The following is a 16,118-nucleotide window of genomic DNA, read 5'->3' as shown; positions in this document are numbered from 1 at the left end:
CGCTCTCCATGATGAATCATTCACATCGCATAAGATATATTATTTGCATTCAAAGTAAACACCTGTTACAATGTGCGTAAGTGATAGTCACACGAGGAGATGACACACGTGGAACAGCGCACATCAAACACTAAACAATGGTATCGCGACAACATGTAGAAGACCAAAGGTCAGGTCACCAATCGAGGGTTATAATATACAGGCAGTTTGATTTGATTACTTATTTAACTGAAAGTTACATCGATACAGGGGACAGGCGTTAACAAAACATTCTGCGGCTATCGGACGGCAGGATTTATACGAAACCCCGTTCTCAAGCAAATCGAAAAGCATTTGAGAGGTAGGACAACATTCACCTGCAATTTGACACGAAGCTACATACCATAAAAATGCCCTTCGGCGATGACAAAATTGAACCACGAGCAAACAACGATGTAGATGTGCATGTTCCAACAACGGTAGAACGGTGATTGGCCAACGCCGCTCCACGCTTTAACCAGTTTAATCATTTACCCCAACGCCTCATCTCCGTAAGCATCTCACAACATTCCGATACCTCGTGTCTTAAATCACAATGGAAGACAGATCAAGAGCCTGCGTCGTACAAAACCACGGTCGCATTCGACCGGTTTGCAATTAACACTCAACAGTGACTCCACACCACAGATCCAGAGCCTCTGACGGAGCCTGGCATCGCACCGACTTCTTGTCGTCGCCACGCAAGGACGGAGAGTGGTGGTCCGATTTCAGCCGATGCAGGACTTGAATGTGTTGATGACGGCGTCGCGAGCGAACGGAATGTAGGAGATCGAGTACCACGTCATCGCCACGAACTCGATGATGCAGAATATCAGTACCAGGCCTTTCTTGTGCAGCTGCCGGTGAAGGGAACAATGATGGTCATGGTGATACAAAGACTTTGGAAACGACAGCCCTAACGATAGCTCACACAGGCATCTTGGCACGCGTTTGTAAGCAAGAAGAAAAGGCGGAATGGGTGAAGCGCACCCTTAAAGGGACACTCCCACCTTAACATTAGTTTTGAGTTGAGATAGCCAAATTGGTGGCCATGGCCTGCAAATACCGGTTTGGGCACTCACAACATCGAAAAATGCTTTAATTCGAAGATATGGAATTTCAAACTTGCAGTTTTCGGATTCTAAGGGGCTAATGCATTGGAATGCCCCCTTAGAATTTGTGACGTCAGCGGAGATCTAACGATTTTTAAATCTTAGACCAAAACCATCGTTAACACGTGGTGGTATACGTTGCTTTGCGCGCAACGTCTGCCGCACTTTAAGGCTGCCAAATTATTGCTTCCAAATAAAGTCGCTAGTAACAGGGGAGATCCCAAAAAGTAAACAAAAGTAAAAGCCTAATATCTTGAAAACCAGTGAATATTTTTCGGTGAAATTTGGTAGATATTCGTTTTCGCTCTTTCTGAACCAAGGGACATCACTTTCATGCCAATTCATTAACTTTTTTGAAGGTGGGAGGGTCCCTTTAACCCGCGCCGGGCCGGGGGGGGGTGTGGTGTGTTTGAACACCCCCCCCCCCTTGTGGTTTTTCGCAAATATCTCACCTGTTCACCTGTTCGTGCATCTTTACCGCACATGTTGTGAAAATTTCAGTCCCAGGTCACCTTAGGTCAGGTCACCAGGTCACGCCAAGTGACCTCACCTCAGAAAGAATAAGAATGCTCGTCATAGCCACACCGATTGATCGATTGCCTTGAAACTTTCAGCGATTGATAAGAACCACATTATTTATAAAATTTATATCTCGGAATTTTGATATCGGTGACCTAAGGTCAGGTCAATTTTGCGGCCTCTCCATTATAAGTCAATGGGAGAAAATTGAACAGCGTCTGTTTTGCACGAACGCTATTATAGACACTCTCAAACATCGAGATGGAGGTAAAATTGACACACTGTACCGGAAAATAGCAACTGTGGCCCCTCGTTATGTCCCCGAGGTCATCTCAGGTCACGAACAGAATCTAACAGTTTTTCGCTAATAACTTCTAATAGAGGCGTGCTAGAGCGCTGAAAACGCCTTAGATGTGTTCGGCTCGACGTTGCGGATCGACTGATATGCAACATGACCTTTTCCGGTCAGGTCATGACCTTGACCCGAGGTCAAATTTTCAAGTTGACTTTTCAAGGTCAGCTTATAGTTCATTCGACGCGTCTCGACGAGAGGAACACGATGCTGGCAAAAGTAATGCCTCATCAAAAGTAATGTCATGGCTCTTTTGAGTCAAAAGTTATCGCCGACAAACCGATTTTCGTAAAAACGGCTATTTTTGGAGTTTTTGCCCTCTGGAGGCAAAACCGTTGACCTGAAGTCAAATCTGAGAACATTACTCAGAAAGGTGTGTAAACGGGCTATCGAATGCGCTTTTCCGCGGCGCTGTAGCTCTATCGGTTCCCGAGATAGCCGTTGGCAGTTTCCAAAATGTTGAAATAGTCAACATTTTACCTTTGGTGACCTCTGGTGACCTGACCCAAAAAATGACAGAAATGTTTTCGTCCTTATTTTGGACGTTCTTTCGATTGCCGCTTACCGCGTGTCGCTACGTGGCCCAGGAGCCGAGTTAGAAGGGGGGGGGTGTTCAGACACCCCCCCCCCCCCGGCCCGGCGCGGAATCTCAGAGCACCGGCCCGGCGCGGGTTAAGATGAGCAAAAGGGTTGCCTGCCATGTGCCAAGGGATGATGTTGGCATGAAAATCATTGTTATATATTAAATCACTTACAACACATCTACGAATAATACTAACGAATACATATTTCGCTAGTGTTCCAGGATAAAATTTGGCTCCACACATGAACAACAATATGTAGCAAGCAACTGATAACTGGTGGAAATCATAGGACGTTTTACACTTGATTCTCGTGAGAACATTGTGAAAAATAGAGGAAAATCGATCTCAACGAACCAGATCTAAATGCACATGTTAATTCCACTGAAGAAGGAAAAGTCCGGGAAGTGTACGATAAGGCAAACATTACGCCTCTCTTATTATTCAGCACCGGAAATATGTACCGACATTTAAGGTATTGAGCAAAACACGATCAGGCGTGATAGAGATAAGAACCAGTGCAAATTATACAGAGTATTTCCAACAGTGTGGCGGATTGAGCAATAGGTATCTGAAGAGAAAGTCCAATAAAATGAGTATTTCTTAATGTGTCAGGAACCGGGCCTTCCCAGGGCCGGTCTAGGGACCTTCCTAGCCATCCTCTAGAATCTAGATCCTTGGAGGTATCAGAAGGAGTTCTCGGTCTTTCTACAAATATACGCAAAAATGCCAAGAAACAATTACTCCATTATAACAATACCTAAAAAAGTTTATTCCGAGACAATTAATCTGGATCGGGATAAATCTGGATAAATGTCATAGTTTGGTGAGGCTTTCAAAATAAACTATTCATTCATGTTATATTTTCGCACATGCGACTCAATCATCTCCAGGCACATAGTGTTCCATATACCTACGAAAGAATGTTAATAAATTAAAAAAATGAATGAATGAAAAATGTACAAATGAAAAAATGATTCCCTTACTATGTAGTACATGTTAGGCGGGAAGATGTTATGAGGATACAGGACTCACCAGATGCCAAAGGACGTCACTGGAAGTGGACACAGCGGAGAACAATGGATACAATCGCGAATGACACCACGGACCCACCAACCAAACTTCGTCCCTGTTCAGTACATCGGTGTCAGTTTTAAACAGCACCCTGCTCATAAACACCCCCTTTCGGTTTTCACTAATATCCCAAAGCACACCACGTTTTAATCACACATTAGCATACATTTTTTCTGTACATGTTGCGAAAATTTCAAGCCCAGATCAGGTCACCAGGTCACGTCAAGCGACCTTACCTCAGAATACGTTCCAATGCTTGTCATAGCAAGCTGACTCACATATCGCTTTAAACCTTTCGGCGATTGATGAGGGCAGCACTAACAGTATGTATAAGGTCACATATATCATATAAGGTCATAAGCATGTGTCAGGTCAATTTTGCGATATCTCCATTATAAGTCAATGGGAAAATTGTACTGTTTCCTTTGAACGGAAGAAGCACCCCAAAACTTCTCGGTTTGGGTGGGAGACGACATCTGAATGAGTATCATGTTTCACTCTCACCTCCGATTTTTAAGAACAATTTCCACTCCAAATTTTACCGAGAGAAAAAAAAAACATTAGCAGGGATGGTGGTTTAGCATCCTAAATTCTACCGTATTATATAGACATTTATGCTACTGATCGCTTATCACTCTTTTGTGAGCCTTATAAGACCAGCAATTTTCTACTCTCATCCCCCGGCTTGTGGTGAGGAATTTTTCCCTCTGATACCCAATCCAAAATATAATTTTGGGACACTGGCCACAAAAGTCATGCTCGCAAACATCTGATTATAAGTAAACGTGAAGCATTGAATCGAAAAATTTCACCCGTAAACTCTATTTACCCATATCCCTGAGAAGTGAGAACGACGTCATCTCAGGTCACTAAAGGTCCCTGAGAGTAAGGTCACTAAGGTCCCACTAAGTTTTTTTTTCTATTGTAGCTTTTAATAGGGGCATGCTAGAACGATGAAAACACATCAGATGTCTTCTGTCTCTTCAGCTCGACGATACGGATCGACTGATATACGTCACGACCTTTTCCCCTCACGTTGGGCACTCCCAGACGCAACGAGTGTCCTCACTGAAGGCGGGCACTCGCCGCCGACAGGGCACTCACCACCGCCACAGGGCACTCATCGCCGACAGGGCACTCACCGCCGACAGGGCACTCACCGCCGCGGCGACGATGGTGAGCACGATGGACAGCAGCACGACCACGGTGGCGATGGCGCGCGTCTTCGCAAACATGTTCTTCAGCTGCTTCACGGGACCCATCAGGAACAGTGTGCTGAAGAAGCGGCACAACGGAAGGTCACAAGCAGTAGCTGCAGCTACACTCAGGTGCAAAACGAGCGACGAAAGAAGCATGTTCCCAAGCTGCTAGCTTGTCTTCGTTTCTCACGATTTATTTTCAGCCACAGAACCCGCTTCACTTAAGGGTACTCGTGAAACGGTCTCAGGAGCTTGAGTGAAAGAAACCTTGATGGTATGACCAATGGTGACAGAACGGTTCGAGCTGTTTTAATGCCCGTTATTTTTTTTTCCCGACGGACATGGATTCTTGAAGCAAGCGGCACGGCCGTGTAAGAAATCTCTAAGAGTTACCTAGTGACAGGGCATAATAGCTCACAAGTTTTTAACTGTCGACCAAATCAGCGAACCGTAATGACATTGCTGAATCACAGGAATCCCACTTGAAGCTAATGTCATAGTAAATTTGGACTATTTGCCCCAGGGTCCTAAAAAAGATGTTTCATGACAGGAGGCAAATAATGCAGACAACAAGTGACAACTGACAATAGTTAACACTATTAATATTTCCTTAGCATTCAGTCCGGACATTTAATAAATTAACCCGCGCCGGGCCGGTGCTCCGCGACTTTCGCGCCGGGCCGGGGGGGGGGGGGGGGTCTGAACCTCCCCCCTCTAACTCAGCTCCTGGGGCACATAACGACACGCGGTAAGCGGCATTCGAAAGAGCATAACAAATAATGACGAAACCACTTAGCTCATTTTTGGGTCAAGTCAAAGGTCAGGTCCTCAGAGGTCATCAAAGGACAAATGAAGTCCAGTTCAACATTTCTGAAACTGCCAACGGCTAACTCGGGAACCAATAAAGCTACAGCGCCACGGAAAAGCGCATTCGATAGCCATTTTACATAACTTTCTGAGTAATGTTCTCAGATTGTAGTTTGTACCTCAGGTCAACGGTTTAGCTTTCATAGGGCAAGAACTAAAAATAGCCGTTCTCCCGAAAAAGGTTTTTCGGTAATAACTTTTGATTCAAGCAATCCACGGCAATACTTTTGCCAGCATCGTGTTCCTCTCGTCGAGACGCGTCGAGTGAACTATTCTTTGACCTTGCAAGGTCATTTTGAAAATTTGACCTCAGGTCAAGGTCAAGACAAGGTCATGACCTGACCGGATAGGCCATATTGCATATCAGTCGATCCGTATCGTCGAGCTGAATACATCTGACGTATTTTCATCGCTCTAGCACATCTCTATCAAAAGTTAGAGCAAAAAAACTGCTGGTGACTGGTCATGACCTGAGATGACCTCAGGGGAACACAGAGGGGTCACAGGTGCATTTTTCCGATTCAGTGTGTTATGTTTACCCATGAACCGATGTTTGAAAGGGTTTTGAACAGCATCGGTCCTATTTCCAAAAAGGGCACATTTCAATTTTATCCCATTGACTTACCTATGGAGTCAATGGGAGTACTAATAAGTAGTTACTAATGGAGAGGTCGCAAAATTGACCTGATCTAAGGTCACCGATATCAAAATTCCAAGATATACATCTTGTAGGTACACAGGTACTGTTACTCTTACCAATCGCTGAAAGTTTCAAGACGATCGTTTAGTCAGTGTAGCTATGACGAGGATTGAAACTTTTTCTGACGTGAGGTCACTTGACATGGCAGACCGCAGGGGGGAGGTGTTCACACACCCTCCCACCTGGCACGGGTTAAATAGGCAAACAAAATGAAAAAAAAGACACAACCATGACCTACCATATGAATCAACTGCACCTGGAGAGTACCATGGACTCACCTGCTCATTGCTGTAATGTTTCCGATGGTGTACAAGATGCAGAATATGACAATGCCATTTTTGAACCAAAACAAAACTGATCCCAGAATGGAGCAAATGATTCCGGTGACAAAACAGATGATAAATCCTCTAAGGCGAGTGCTCCAACTCAAGGTGGTTGAGCCTACAACCTGAAACAGTGGCAGCAAGTGCAAATGAGATGCATCATCCATACAAACATAACCATGCACCCTGTGTGCAGGCTAGAAACTGTGAAATACCATTCTAAATGGCATGCTTAATCATAATAGCATACTTCAGCATGTGAAAATAACAGGGATAGGTATATGCTATAAAGGAAACCTAGAAACAGGAATCCTTTCTAAGCATGCCTCTCTTACAGCATATATAAAGCATGCTGCAAGGTCAATCTAACTTGATCAACCTTTGTACTGCTACCTGCAAATTGCAATGTCAATGTCAAAAAACAAGCAGGGCATATTAAGTCTCATTTCATGCAATGAGCCAAAAAGGAGCAATCTTCAATAAGCACTTACTGAAGTGAGCTCAAAAAGACCTGGAAATAAGAATTAAAAGCTAGCAAATACGTTTTACACTTAACATTCCATCATTACGCAGATAAATACCTGAGTGTAGAACCCTGCTTCCTCGTCCTCTGGGTCATTTTCTCGACCTGTCAGAGCTCGTTTTAGCTTGTCCATAGCTGAAAGATAAAATCCAAGGTTGGAAACATACTACTGATAATATTGGCATAGCCAAAACATCTAACTAGACAAAATACCTTATATGATATCTACAAGGACACTTACTTTACACTTGTAATGCAGCTCAACACATACACACAAAAACACCACATCTGTGATGAGGGTGTTTAAAAGATGTTTGCACATTCAGTTTCATCTATGAGCATTAACTAAAAAATGTCATTCTGTTGTGCTGTTGCACCAAACATGTAGGTAAATAACAAAACCACCCATTAATCTTCACGTTCACCCTACCTACTGTTGCCTCCAAGTCTGTTCTATCCTTTATTGATATAATACAGCTCGGCCCCTTTACTATCAATCACTTACTTGTACTTGTTGGGTTAGGGCGCATAGCCTCGTTGGGCTCAAGCGTCCGTAGTTGTTGTCATCAGTGCGCCATTCTTGTCTCGATCGAGTAGATGTTGCAATCGGTTGCAGCCAGATGGTGCAGAGGGAAACTAAGCAGATGAAGGAAAATGATAGGTTTAGCATGGGATGGCATGGGGATGTATGCGCGGGCTTCGGATATGTCCAGGCAGGAAATGTCCGGTGAAGTATATTAGTAACGGTTAGTTTCTAACATATAACTGATTAAAAACTTAAAAATAGAAACAAAAAGGATGGTTTCTGGTTATGGGTCATTCAATCATAACGCTCTTGACCTCGCATCTGTCCAGCGAGCCATTCAGTTCAAAAGGATCTTCAGGCACGAGTCTGCTCTTGGTACCTCACTCAGTTATCAACTTGCGTTGGAGGGTTCATGTCTCATGATCATACCGATCATAACGAGCCTCAACTTCGGAACTATGCGACTACTTCTACAAAAGAAGGGACCGGATGGTACAAAAAAGATTAACGAAGGTATACATCCAAGAGAAATATAGAAAAAGAAACTACAGTAGCAAACCAGTACAGGCTGCTCTTCATTCATCCACTAACTGCATCCATCTCTCACACCGATGCATCTCCACTCCCGCATCCTTCTCATTCAACATTCAATCTCCATTCATCCAATCATTTCCACACAATGCACGACTGTTACACACATGAGGACGTCCACAGAGCAGTCGCAGCACATAACACAAAACACCAGAGAGACGATAAAGTAAACAATCAACACAAATTACAAAAGCAGGAGATCGCATCAATGTGCCAGATCGACGGCCATGCCCTCCGCATCAGTCGCGACGGGGTTCGCCAATCGGCAGGTAGACTAACATAATCCAATAATTGCACATGATAGCTTCAAACACAAATAATCACAGCTAGTTCATCGCAGATCATCGCAGTCACAGCTTTTTGAAGAGATTGGTAGCACGTAGGAACCTGAAAACCTCGTCAGTGATGTCCGGGTGTTGATCACCCAGAAGAGTTTTCAGGGTAAGTGGTACATCCAATTGAAGGCACTTCTGAACAATCGATTGTCGGTGAGTAGCATACACTGGGCACTCCACAAGTATATGTTTAACTGACTGGGGACACAAACATCGGTTACATTCAGGCCTGGGGTCTCTATCTATTATATGTCCGTGAGTGAATCGTGTATGTCCTATTCGCATGCGACATAACAAGATTTCCTCCCTGCGACTGGCGCGTTTACAAGATGACCATGATCCAACTTCATCCTTTATCAACTTCAAGTTGGTGTTTGAGTTATACTGCTGCCAGCACTGATTGAACAGGCGACGGACAGACAACCCAATATCGGGATAGTGCTCTTTGGGACCCATTTCAAGGACTACTATTTGATCCAGCGAGATAGCCTCCCTGGCCTGACGGTCAGCTAGCTCGTTCCCAGTGATGCTGCAGTGTCCAGGGATCCACAAAATAACAAGTTCGCGATCAGACAAAGTAATCAATCGATGACAGGTCTCTAAAATCTTCATGATAGTAGGATGGGAAGTGACCGGCCCACGAAGAGCAGTCAGCACGGACAGGGAGTCCGTGCAAATGACACATCTCATGATACCACTTTCCTCCACAAATAACAGTGCCCGTAGTATAGCGAATGCTTCCGCCGTAAATACAGAGCAGTTATTTGGCAGCTTAAACCTTTCACGTCGGTTTCCAAGTACATACGCACATCCAACACCATCATGGTTCTTTGATCCATCAGTAAAGCAGAAAGAGAACGTTGCATATCTCTCTCTGAGGTCATTAAACTGACATTGCACTTCAATATCAGATAAGTTTGCTTTTCTCTCATTTGTTAGTCGAATCAGATCACATTTCTGCAAGTGCCAAGGCGGGATGGTACCAGATAAGGACGTCAATTCGTTCGGCATATCAAAGTTTGTCTCAGCGCATATAGCCGAGAGCCTCTCATACACAGGGAAGCCTGCGATTCGCTTCAAATAATCACTATCAATGGCAGGCAGCGATGCACCGCGTGATATCAATTCAAGACATGGATGGTTGGGGTCACTCTTCACTCTCAAGCAGTACCGTAAGGTCAAATCGCACCGTCTTAATCTCAGAGGGGGTACGTCTGCTTCCACCATCAGAGGTAGTATGGGGGAGGTTCTAAGCGCGCCCGTAGCAATCCTCACGCATGCATTCTGGATGCTATCAAGCGACTCAACTGTTTTGTTTCGTGGACCATCCAGTATCTGGCATGCATAATCAAGTATTGGCCGTATCATTGATTTGTAAATTCGCAAAAGTATCGTTCTATCCGCTCCACAGTTCCCTCCGGCCAAACATCTTAGGATTGATATACGTTTAGTTGCCTTTCCCTTCACATATTTAATATGTTTGCTCAAATTCAGTCTCGTGTCGAGCAAAACCCCGAGAAACTTGACCTCCTCGGAGTAGCTCAAGTGCTCGTTGTAAAGTCTCAATCGGGGCACAGTGGCTAATTCCCTTGCTTTCATATATCGTCTGAATATAATGGCATTGCATTTGTGCGGTGAAAAAACAAAGCCCCATCTGTCAGCCCATGAACTAACATGGTCGAGAGCTAACTGCATTCGGTCAACTAATTGTGCAATTCTCCTTCCTTGCACCCACATGGTACAATCGTCAGCGTACAGCGCACATGTTGGGTTTCCGGGGACTCCATCAAATATGTCGTTTATCATGATGTTAAACAACACCGGAGAAATTACACCACCCTGTACCAAGCCATTGTCCTGTTCAAATGTATCGGAGAGGCAGCCATTTCTGACTTGAAAGGTTCGGTTATCAAGGTAGGATCGAATGAAGTGCATCATTCGCCCTCTGAAACCAAGTGCGTGCATCTTGGTCAGCAGGGCCGCCGTCGAAATAAGATTATACGCATTCTTAAAATCCAAGAATACAGCTAAAGTATACCGGTTGTAAAAGAAGCCCTGTCTAACATTGGACTCCAGTCGTAGTAAATGATCAGCTGTGCTCCGTCCCTTCCGAAATCCGCATTGAATGGCTGAAAGCATTCCTCCGTTTTCAATAAACCACGCCAGCCGTCTGGTAACCATTCGTTCCATGACCTTACTGAAGCATGATGTAAGCTGTATAGGTCGGTAAGATTCGGGTTGGTGACTTGGCTTCCCGGGTTTAAGGATCGGCACCATAATGGAATGTTTCCAAGTGTCGGGAAGACGCTCTGAAAGCCAAATGTAATTAATCAGCTTTAGGATCTGTGTCAATTGCTCATCATTAAGTTGCTTAAAAAACATGTAGTGAATCTTATCAGGCCCAACAGAGGTATTTCCACAATGGGAAACTGACCATCTCAATTCATCAATAGTAAACATGTCATTGTAGCACTCGTCGTTGTCGCTCGCAGACGATGGAAGCTGTTCGAGCAAAACACTCTCTCTTTCCCTAAAGGCAGCTCTATAATTAATGGACGCCGACATCCCCGAGAAGAAATTCCCGAGCACGTCAGCGACTTCTTTGGGATCGTCTGTCATATTGCCATTGATGCATAATACGGGCAATGGCCGCTGGTAGCGCTCCTTCTTTGTAAAACGCCGTATTATGTCCCATAGTTGTCGCATAGGGGTGGTATGTTTGAACATATGTAGCAGTTTCTCCCAAGAGTCCCGTTTTGCCTGTCTAATAATTCGCCTTGCTCTTGCTTTAGCAGCTTTATATTCCATGAGGTGTAAAGTTTGGTGGCTACGACGAAACCGGTTGAGTGCTCGTCGCCGACTACGAATCGCCTCTTTACATTCCTCAGTCCACCATGGACAAGTGTACTTTGAGTTGTTCCGTTTCATAGGTACGCTATCCTCCGCAGCCCTCAGTAAGGCTTCGGTCATAGCTGTGCAGTTTTCCATTCCTATTCCTTCACAAAATCGTAAGTCGCACTTCTCAGTAAATTCAGACCAGTTGGCCTTATTAGTATTCCATCCCGTGAAATCTGTGTTCCGACAGGTGTCAGTTCCAGGCAGATCAAATGTTATGTATATTGGGCAATGATCACTGGAATATAGATCAGAGTCGGTACACCATTGCAAGTACTGACCTATATTACCCGTGCTCAATGTTAAATCAATATGGGACCATAGTCCAGAGTATTCATCGAGCCGTGTCGGGCTGCCATCGTTAAGAATATTCAGTGCGTGTTGACGAATAACTCGTTCCCATATGACTCCTCTCTGGTCACAACGATCTGCGCCCCACATGTAATGTCGGCTGTTAGCGTCTGTACATATAATAAAAGGTTGTGGCAGCTGGCTCACCAGACCACTGAGAACCTGCTGCGAAAGACGCTCGTTCGGCGGAAGGTACAACGAACAAATACACAGCCGACATCTGCCAGTTGGGACCGATATTGCAACAGCTTGTAGACAAGTATTCAGATTTATCTGACAATGGGGATGTTTATTATTAACATAAATACTGACTCCTCCCTGTCTCCTGTCCGTATTGGGAAATGCGTTATAAAGAGTGTAATTATTAAGGCGGAAGTCATAAGGATCATTAGGGAGAAAATGTGACTCTTGGATGCAAATCACATCTTTGCCTTTTTCCAGTAGCACAGGTTTAATCTCCGGCCATTTTCCAATCATTCCACGAGCATTCCATTGCATGATGGTAAAACTCCTCACACTATTAACCATAACGCTGTTTCTAACTAACTATTCGACGGAAAAGTACCCAGCACGGTCAAGGTCACCTTTGCGCTCGTTCTCGGCTCTGAGGTCGGGCTCACGCCGCGCCCCAGGACCGGGCCCACGCCTAGCCCCGGGGCCGGCCCGCCGACCTCGCGATAACATCGGGTCACGTGACCTGCCCCACTGCCCCGGGCGCCGGTCGAACCATCCCGGCTCCGACAGAACACGCCCGTTTCATCAGCCCCGCCGCCAAACCGACCCAAAAAAGGATCGCCTGGCAGACTGACGACGACCACCACAAAATCAAATATAACACATGAGATACTGAAACCAGACACCAGATGCAAATCAGGATAAGGAAATAATTAATACATAATCTGGGTACCGACTAAAACCTGCGACAAACGCAGGCAACTGTAATCACTGGAAATAATTGTTCGATATTTGCCAGAAAAAACCACAAACACAGAAATGATGCTTTTGCTGGGTATTGTCTAAGAGTTGGGGGGATGGGAATTGTTTTGCCAACACTGTTTGGACGAAGGAAGTCGCGAAGCACTGTGGGCCCGCTGCATTGGTTTGAGCCGACCACGTTCACCTCGCCCTGGGGCTCGAGTGAATCGAGTCAGCTCGGGGGACGGCGAAATCTCGTCATCCCCAGTCAGTGCTGGAAGGACAGGCATGTTGCCTCCCTTCTTTCCCTTGCCCTTCCTCACAGTTTGCCACTTCCCAATCTCCTTGTCAAAGCCAGTCACTGGTCTTTCATCTGAGTCGACATCACCATGTTTTTGAACCTCCATAGAATCACTCTCTGTCTCTATGCATGAAATCTCACCACTACTCTCTACACCCTGTGCACCGCTGTCAGTGATGCAGGCAGGCTCTGTCTCCTTGTCTGTGCCTTTGGGATCCAATTGTTTGCCCAGAACCTGCTTGAGCAAACCCACCAGCTCTGTCACTGCATCTTCAAGCTTACCCACCCTGGTTTTCAGTTCCTCCTCCTGTGGGGATGAGCTCTGTGGTACCTTAAGGACCTCAGAATATGATTTTGGACTCTGTTTCTGTGCTTGTTCCTCAAATTTTTTCCTCGCCTCCCCAAAGGAAATGTCTTGTTCTACTTTCATTCTACATATTGCCCTCTCTTTGACCCATATCTCACACCTCCTATCCTGACAGGAGTGGCCACTCTTGCCACAGTTGATGCACTTTGGAGTGCACTCTCCCTCATGACTCGGTTCCCCACAGACAAGACACACACGATCATCCTTGCATGTCGTTTCAGAATGGCCAAATTTACCACATTTGTAACACATCATTGGATTTGGGATGTACTGGTCAACTTTGTAAGTGACATAGTCCAAAGAAATCCTAGAAGGGCAGGTGGGGGTATCAAAAGTTAGAAGGAGTGTTGCTGTCCTTTCAGTGCGCCCATTGACCTTCCTTGTGAACCTTTTGACCTTTGTGACACCAAACTCTTTCAACCACCCAGCTACTTCCTCCTCAGACAGTTCCATCAGGTCGTGGGCCCGCACGATACCCCGGGAGGTGTTGAGCCGTTCATCCCTGATCACCTGACACTCCTCACCTGCAAACATTTGAACTTTCAGAAGCTTGGAAGTCTGAGACTCATTTTTTGTCCTCATCAGCAGCCCACCATCAGCCAAGAGGCTAGCTTTAGCCAACCTATCATCAGGTCCCAGTATCCCTCTGATTCCGAGCTGAACCCAAGGCCATCCCTTTGATTTAAATGAAACATCAGATAACAACTTTACCTTCAAGAAAGACCCTGTGTTGTTGGACTCTCCTCCGTCAAAGAAAAACTCGTCAGGTCGCACCCGCTTTACGGGCCGCCTCCGATCCATCACTGCATCACCTCTTACTTCAAAGAAAGAACTTGCCTTGCAAACAAAACAGAAAATAGAAACCAATGAACCCAAACTCCAACACCCTCAGTAACGCGCGAGAGATCGCAGCTAAACTCGAGCTCCTCCTCCGCCGACGTCTCGCACACGAATGTGTTTACTATCAATCAAGCTATCAATGTATAGGCACCAGGGATGCGGAGCCGTGGAAATTTCAGACGGCTCCGGCTCCGGCTCCGGCTCCGGAGAAAAAATCGGCTCCGGCTCCGGCTCCGGCTCCGGGTGAAATGTTATGGCGGCTCCGGCTCCGGCTCCGGCTCCGAGTAAAATGGTTCGGCTCCGGCGGCTCCGGCTCCGGCGGCTCCGGCTCCGACTCAGTACATCCCCTACGCAATCAATTAAATACGGGTGGAAGAAAAATTGGATTGGTTATACGCGTTACTCTTTGCCATGACCGGCTCACCGCGTCCCGCGCAAACGCACCTCGGAGAGAACTGGCAGAACAAAGGGCTAGAAAGCGATGGCATTGGAAACGCAGTCGCCGCGAATCGGAGTTCAGTGAACCATCGTAAGCTGACACCCGTCTCGGCTGCATTGGGGGGTGAGGGGTGGGGTGTGTGTGGGATGAGACGGTGCTGGGAGTCGCAGTCCACTGCACTGGTTTGAAAACAATGGCCGTCACCTGATGACTGGTCCTCATGTTCTGGGGATGCAGTAGACGTGGGGGGGGGGGGGGAGAGCAAACAGGAAGTTGTTTGCGTACTGTGGGATACTGGGGATATTCGGATTTTTTCATTCACTTGATGGCCCATGACGTAAGTACCATATGTTTTACTGCCTTGTACTGTCAAACCGAACTAGGTCAATTATTTTTTTTTCCTCTTCAAAAAATAAAAAGGAGCCGGAGTCGCCCCCTTTTTTGGCGGCTCCGGCTCCGGCTCCGGCTCCGGGCTATATTGTTTCACGGCTCCGGCTCCGGCTCCGGCTCCGGCCTCCGGGCAAAATATGCCGGCTCCGGCGGCTCCGGCTCCGACTCCGGCTCCGGCTCCGCATCCCTGATAGGCACATAAAAATATATTGCAAGCACGCCCAACTTCCAGCCCCTGCAGAATACACCACTACCAATTATTTAGAGGGCCTTGCCAATTATTATTCTCCACCTACCGTGATGATCAAGATTGAGATGGCTTTCAACAACCCTTCAGTGGTTTTCATGTGCCTTTGATGTCACGAAATTGGGTTACATTTTACATTGATCTTACGTAAAGAGGCACGCAATAAGGGTATCGATTACCGAATCAGCTACGAGATATCCTAAAGTCTAATGACGTCACCAAAAATTAACTTAAAGTACAGAATTCAAAGCATCGAAGCGTCGAATGCCGCATTGTTATAAAAAGTAGACGGTAAAATACACATGAGCTTAAAATTTTGGAGAACTAGAGAAAATTAGGGAATTTTCATAAGTCAGCATTTAGGGTTTTATGAAAGATATGTAGGTCAACAGGTTTTTAAATGCCACTTTTCATTATACGGTGTGACAAATGAAATAGCTTAACCACGAAAATTGTTTTAAGTTGTGCATTTCTGAATTTTCTATTGGGTAACATTTTCCTGGAGGGCAAACTAACGCAATTTTTACTTCATTTGCTTTTCATATTTATCTTATTAGCGTATTTAGCTTTTTCGTTTTTAGCCTTGGGGCAGCGCAATCACTTTTTAGTCTAAATTTAGAGTATTTTTCACTTGAAAATCAAATATTAATATG

The 16,118-nt window shown here is 45.6% G+C and overlaps 1 protein-coding gene across 8 annotated transcripts; it reads right to left on the bottom strand.

The window, feature by feature from the left end:
* Nucleotides 1–19: 19 nt before the first annotated feature.
* Nucleotides 20–15,587, bottom strand: LOC122380704 (vesicle transport protein SFT2B-like). Of its 8 annotated transcripts, none has more exons than XM_043364101.1 (6): nt 15,515–15,587; nt 7,774–7,904; nt 7,327–7,403; nt 6,701–6,870; nt 4,817–4,931; nt 20–875 (listed from the first exon to the last, which is right to left on the bottom strand). In XM_043364101.1, exons 2-6 carry the CDS (start codon nt 7,796–7,798, stop codon nt 747–749), a joined length of 516 nt encoding a protein of 171 aa, XP_043220036.1. In that variant the 5' UTR covers nt 7,799–7,904; nt 15,515–15,587; the 3' UTR covers nt 20–746. The 8 variants fall into 8 exon arrangements, with proteins under 8 accessions (XP_043220036.1, XP_043220032.1, XP_043220040.1 ...); XM_043364097.1 differs by having other exon boundaries at nt 7,774–8,264; nt 15,515–15,530; XM_043364105.1 differs by lacking the exon at nt 15,515–15,587 and adding an exon at nt 15,473–15,497.
* Nucleotides 15,588–16,118: the final 531 nt, after the last annotated feature.

The sequence above is a fragment of the Amphibalanus amphitrite genome, unplaced genomic scaffold (genome assembly GCF_019059575.1).
Source record: "Amphibalanus amphitrite isolate SeventyFive unplaced genomic scaffold, NRLGWU_Aamphi_draft 000105F_arrow, whole genome shotgun sequence".
Classification (NCBI taxonomy): Eukaryota; Metazoa; Arthropoda; class Thecostraca; order Balanomorpha; family Balanidae; genus Amphibalanus; species Amphibalanus amphitrite.
The sequence above is the reverse complement of the archived record's forward strand: the minus strand, read 5'-3'. Positions and strand labels throughout refer to the sequence as shown.